Consider the following 5,943-nt stretch of genomic DNA (forward strand, 5'->3'; position numbering starts at 1 on the left):
CTTGCGGGCGCTGGCGTGGGCGGCATGAGCGGCATGTGGCACACGGCGGGCGTGCTAGCGGACGGCGTGCTGCACTCGCAGAGCGAGCGTTCGCTGCGCCACGTCTTCGCCCCGAAGGCGCACGGCGGCGCGCACCTCTGTGCGGCGAGCGCGGCGGTGCCCCTCGATTCGTTCGTGCTGTTCTCGTCGGTGGCCGCGCTCATCGGCGGCGGCGGGCAGGCGAACTACGGCGCGGCGAACGGCTGCCTCGACGCGCTAGCAGCTTCCCTGCGCCGGGGCGCCAGGGCTGCCGCCAGCGTGCAGTGGGGTCCGTGGAGCGAGGTCGGCATGGCAGCGGGCGGGGCGGTGTCCACCCGGCTGCAGGCGGCGGGGATCGGGCTGATCGGGGTGGCCGAGGGAGTGGCCGCGTTTTCGGCGGCGGTGAGGCCAAGGACTCCGGGCGTCTTCTCGGTCTTTGCAGTCGACTGGCGCCGCTACCTGGCCACGCTGCCAGCGGTGCCTGCCCTGCTGAGCGGGATGGCTCCGGCGGCGAAGGCTGGCAGGCCCATCGGCGCAGCGCCGGCGTCCTCGACGCGTGGCAGAGTTGGCCTCGACGGCGTGCTTGCGGCGCTGCACCAGACGACGGGCAAGCACGTCGGCCCGGACGCGCCTTTGATGGAGGCCGGCCTCGACTCGCTCGGCGCGGTCGAGCTGCGCAACCAGCTGCAGGCGGTGGCCGGGGACGGCGTGTCGCTCCCGAGCACCCTGGTCTTCGACCACCCGACAGCCCGCCAGCTGGCCGCCTTCTTCGAGGCGGACGCGGACGCCCCCGTCACGGAGGCGAGCGGCGCTCCGGTGTTTGGCGCTCGAGTCGCGTCGAGCGTGGGCGCCGACATCAGCGGTGCGAGCGCCCAGCTACCGGACGGGTGCGTTGTGCTCGGTCAGGTGTGGCAGCTGTCCTCGTGCGGGGTGGACGCGGTGGCTGAGGTGCCGGCCGATCGTTGGTCGCTCCCGCCCGCGCCTCGCTCTGACGACGTGGTTGCACGCCGGTCGCGCCACGGCGCCTTCCTCCGTTCAACCGACGGGTTCGACTGCAGCTTCTTCGGCGTGTCGCCAGCGGAGGCGAGCGCAATGGACCCGCAGCAGCGCTTGCTGCTCGAGCGGGGCTACGGCGCTCTGCACGCAGCCGGCCTCGAGAGGGCGTCGCTGAAGGGCAGCCTGACGGGAGTGTTCATCGGCATGTCGTTTCACGACTACGAAATCGTTTCCAGTCGAGCAAATGGTTTTCGCAGTGTCTACAGTGCGACAGGTAGTAGCGCCTCCGTTGCGTGTGCCCGCCTGTCGTACATCCTCGGCATGCAGGGGCCTGCTGTCTCCTACGACACTGCCTGCTCTGCTGCGCTCACAGCCAGCCACGCGGCCACGAGTGCGCTGCGGCTCGGCGAGTGCGAGAGCGGGCTGGTGGCCGGCGTCAGCTTGATGCTGCTCCCCGATGTGAGCCACAGCTTCGCTGTCGCGGGCATGCTGTCGGCGCTCGGCCGGTCCCACACCTTCGACCGCCGGGCCGACGGGTACGCCCGTGGCGAGGCGTGCTGCGCGTGGCTTTTGCAGGGAGGCGCGACGGCTCGCCGGCCGGTCGCCTCGGCGCTGGGCAGCTGCGTGCGACAGGACGGCAAGAGCGCCAGCCTCACCGCGCCCAACGGGCTCGCGCAGCAGTCGCTCCTCGAGGCGGCGCTCGCCGACGCAGCCGTGGTCGCCGACAGCCTCGCCTGCTCGGAGGCGCACGGCACGGGCACGTCGCTCGGCGACCCGATCGAGGCGCGGTCGCTCGCCGCGGCGGTGCTCGCCCGGCGCGGCGGCGGCGAGGCGCTCGCGGTGGGCAGCATCAAGGCCAACTGCGGCCACGGCGAGCCGGCGGCGGGCGCGGGCGGCCTGCTGCGCCTGTTGCTTGGTCTGTGCGGCGCCGAGGCGCCGCCCAACGCGCAGCTGCGGGTGCTGAACCCGCACGTGAGTGCGGCGCTGGAGGGCAAGGCGTGCGTGCTGCCGACTCAGCTGGCGGCGCTGCGCTCGACGGCCGCGGCGGCCGGCTCGCAGGAGGGCGGCGTGAGCTCCTTTGGCTACAGCGGCACGATTGTGCACGCGGTGTTGCGCGCGGCGCCCGGCGAGGCGGGGCGCGGGGCGCTTGCTCGGCGGGTGGAGTGCGGCCCGCAGTACCGTCGGCGCCGGTTCGGCTGGCGCGAGACGCCCCACCCGCTCGCGGAGGCGCGGCTCGACGCGGCCGGCGACTGTGCGGCCGTGCGGTTCCGGTCGGCTTCGGACGGCGGGCTACGCTCGCTCGTCGCCGACCACGTCGTTCTCGGGCGGGTGCTCTTCCCTGCGGCTGGCTTCCTCGAGATGGCTCGCGCGGCGTGCGCGGCGTGCGCGGCGTGCGCGGCGTCGCGGGCGGCCGAGCTCGGCGCCGACACGCCGGTCGGCTTGCGGCGCGCCTTCTTCATGCAGCCGCTGCCGCTCGGCGAGTCGGGCGGTCTGTGGGTCGAGGTGTCGGTGGACGCGGCGGCGGAGCGTCTCGAGGTGGCTAGCTACGGGCAGGAGGAGGGCGCGGCGCGCACGGCACACTTTGCGTGCGGCCTGGCCGGGGCAGGCGCCGAGCCCGGCGGCGCGGCGCCGCCGTCGCTGGCGTCGGCGCGTGCGCTCTGCCCTCGGCCGGCGGAGCTGCGGCAGCTGTACGCGGCGTTTGAGCGGATCGGCCTTCAGTACGGCGGCGGCTTCCGCACGCTCGCCGCGGCGTGGTCGAGCGGCGGCGCGGACGGTGGCGCGGCGGCGCGGCTGCGGCGGCGGCGCTGCTTGGGCGGCACGCAGGTGCACCCGGCCGACCTGGACGGCGCGCTCCAGCTGACGGCTCTGCTGGCCAAGTCGGCCGGCAGCGAGACGCGGCTGCCCTTCTCGATTGGCGAGGCGTCGCTCGGGGTGCCGCGGGGCGGTCTGTGGCCGGTCGCGACGCGCACTGCCGCGGATGCGCAGTGCGTGTGGCTCACTCGGCCAGCCGCGTCGCTCTCGCGCGCGTGCGTGCTCGATGACTTCCGAGTCAGGGCAGTGGCAGGGGCTGCACACGCCTCGCCGGTTGCCCAGCACGGATACGCCACGTCCTGGATCGTGCGCGAGGCAGCCGCGTCGTCCACGGTGGAGGTGTCGCTGCTGCACTCCTGGTTGCGGCCGATGTTGCGGGCACACGCAGGGACGCCTGGAGGTGGCGTGGCCATCCCTGCCGCGCGCTCGCTGCACGCCTCGGCACATCAGCCTGGGACGGCAGCCATTGGCCACCTTCCTCACGCGGAGGCAGCGCTCGCGTTGTTGCGTGCGGCTTGCTTCGCCACGCTGGGCCCATATCCTGCGACGTTCCATGCATTCCGATCCCCTCAAGCGCCGCTGGTCGGCGGCGAGCGGCCACTACACTCGGGGCTGTTGGGGATGCTGCGCTCTGCTCGCCAAGAGGTCCCGTCCGCCACCATCTCGTACGTCAGCTTGGCGGACGAGGCCGAGGACATGTCGCGTGCTCTTGCGATGTCGTCGGAGTGGCTGCGGGCCGAGCCTGAGACGGCGCTCGATCAGGGCAGCCGCCGCGTCCCTCGTCTGAGCCAGCTAGCGCCCTCGGCGGCGGGTCCTGTCCAGCTCTACTTTGATGCGCGTGGCGTGGTGTCCAACCTGCATGTCATTTCGCAGAGGCCGCTCGCAGACCCGCTCGGCTCCGGCCAGGTGGAGCTGCACGTGCATTGCGTCGGCCTCAACTTCCGCGACGTGCTCAACGTGCTCGGCGCGTACCCCGGAGACCCCGGCCTGCCCGGCGGGGACTTTGCCGGCGAGGTCAGCCGCACAGCTCCGGATTCCGCCCCCGTCGGCCCCCTCGCACCTCGCGCTGCGATCTATGGCTTCGCATCGGCCGCGCTCGCTTCGATCGTGCGGACTGGCGCTTCCCTGGTTGCGTGCCGTCCGGCCGCCGTCAGCAGCGAGCAGGCGTGCTCTCTTCCGTCGACGTGGGGCACGGCACACTTGGTGCTCATGAGGTCGAGGGGATGCAAGCAGCACCGCCTGCTGCTCCACGCCGGCGCTGGCGGGGTCGGGCTTGCCACGTGCCAATACTCGACATGGTTGGCACTGCAGAGCCACACCACGGTTGGACGACCCTACAAGCATCGCTTCCTACGGGCTTTGTACCCGTCCTCCTCGAGCAGCTCCCGCGACGCAGCGGCCCTCTCGATTGGAGCATCCAGCTCGCTGCTTGCGCGCCGGCTCCACCTCGTGCTAAACAGCCTCTCGCACGACTTCATCTCGACCTCGACGGCGCTGCTGCGGGAGGGCGGGCACTTCGCTGAGATCGGCAAGCGCGGCGTGTGGTCCCGGGAGAGATCCCAGCAGGCGTCGCGTGCCGGCTACACCGTCGTGGCGCTGGACGACGTCCTGCAGCAGTGCCCGCGCTGGGCGAATCACATGCTCCGTCTCCTCTCGCGACGGGCTGCGGCGCACGTCCTGCGAGGGCTGCCGATTCTCGCCTACGATCTGGAGCGGCACGCGGTAGCCGCCTTCCGCTGCCTGCAGAACGGGGCGCAAGTTGGCAAGGTCGTCGTTCGGGTGCAAGGAGGCCTCACCGAGTCGGTGTGCCTCCGGCAGCACCTCCTCTCGGGCGGGACTGGCGGCCTCGGGCTCGTGGCGGCGCGCTGGCTGGTGGAGGGTGGCGCGTCGAGGCTGGTGCTGGCGTCGCGGACTCCGGCGCTGCCTGCCGCCGCCGCCACGTCCCTCGTTTCGTCGAGCGGCTGCAGCGTGCTTCTCGCCAGCTGCGACGTGGGCGAGCCGGCCGCCGTGCGCCGGCTCCTTGCGGGCGCTGGCGTGGGCGGCATGAGCGGCATGTGGCACACAGCGGGCGTGCTAGCGGACGGCGTGCTGCACTCGCAGAGCGAGCGCTCGCTGCGCCACGTCTTCGCCCCGAAGGCGCACGGCGGCGCGCACCTCTGTGCGGCGAGCGCGGCGGTGCCCCTCGATTCGTTCGTGCTGTTCTCGTCGGTGGCCGCGCTCATCGGCGGCGGCGGGCAGGCGAACTACGGCGCGGCGAACGGCTGCCTCGACGCGCTAGCAGCTTCCCTGCGCCGGGGCGCCAGGGCTGCCGCCAGCGTGCAGTGGGGTCCGTGGAGCGAGGTCGGCATGGCAGCGGGCGGGGCGGTGTCCACCCGGCTGCAGGCGGCGGGGATCGGGCTGATCGGGGTGGCCGAGGGAGTGGCCGCATTTTCGGCGGCGGTGAGGCCAAGGACTCCGGGCGTCTTCTCGGTCTTTGCAGTCGACTGGCGCCGCTACCTGGCCATGCTGCCAGCGGTGCCTGCCCTGCTGAGCGGGATGGCTCCGGCGGCGAAGGCTGGCAGGCCCATCGGCGCAGCGCCGGCGTCCTCGACGCGTGGCAGAGTTGGCCTCGACGGCGTGCTTGCGGCGCTGCACCAGACGACGGGCAAGCACGTCGGCCCGGACGCGCCTTTGATGGAGGCCGGCCTCGACTCGCTCGGCGCGGTCGAGCTGCGCAACCAGCTGCAGGCGGTGGCCGGGGACGGCGTGTCGCTCCCGAGCACCCTGGTCTTCGACCACCCGACAGCCCGCCAGCTGGCCGCCTTCTTCGAGGCGGACGCGGACGCCCCCGTCACGGAGGCGAGCGGCGCTCCGATGTCTGGCGCTCGAGTCGCGTCGAGCGTGGGCGCCGACATCAGCGGTGCGAGCGCCCAGCTACCGGACGGGTGCGGCGCGCTCGGTCAGGTGTGGCAGCTGTCCTCGTGCGGGGTGGACGCGGTGGCTGAGGTGCCGGCCGATCGTTGGTCGCTCCCGCCCGCGCCTCGCTCTGACGACGTGGTTGCACGCCGGTCGCGCCACGGCGCCTTCCTCCGTTCAATCGACGGGTTCGACTGCAGCTACTTCGGCGTGTCGCCAGCG

General features: G+C 73.0%; 1 protein-coding gene across 1 annotated transcript; it reads left to right on the plus strand.

Moving 5' to 3' along the window:
* Positions 1 to 2,472: 2,472 nt before the first annotated feature.
* EMIHUDRAFT_213701 (hypothetical protein) lies at positions 2,473 to 4,833 on the plus strand (the record flags this gene model as incomplete). The annotated part of the gene is made up of 2 exons (XM_005764808.1): positions 2,473 to 2,550; positions 2,839 to 4,833. Coding segments are annotated over 2 exons (2,073 nt in total), but the record flags the coding sequence as incomplete, so codon positions are not given.
* Positions 4,834 to 5,943: the final 1,110 nt, after the last annotated feature.

Source organism: Emiliania huxleyi, assembly GCF_000372725.1.
Source record: "Emiliania huxleyi CCMP1516 unplaced genomic scaffold EMIHUscaffold_58, whole genome shotgun sequence".
NCBI lineage: Eukaryota > Haptophyta > Isochrysidales > Noelaerhabdaceae > Emiliania > Emiliania huxleyi.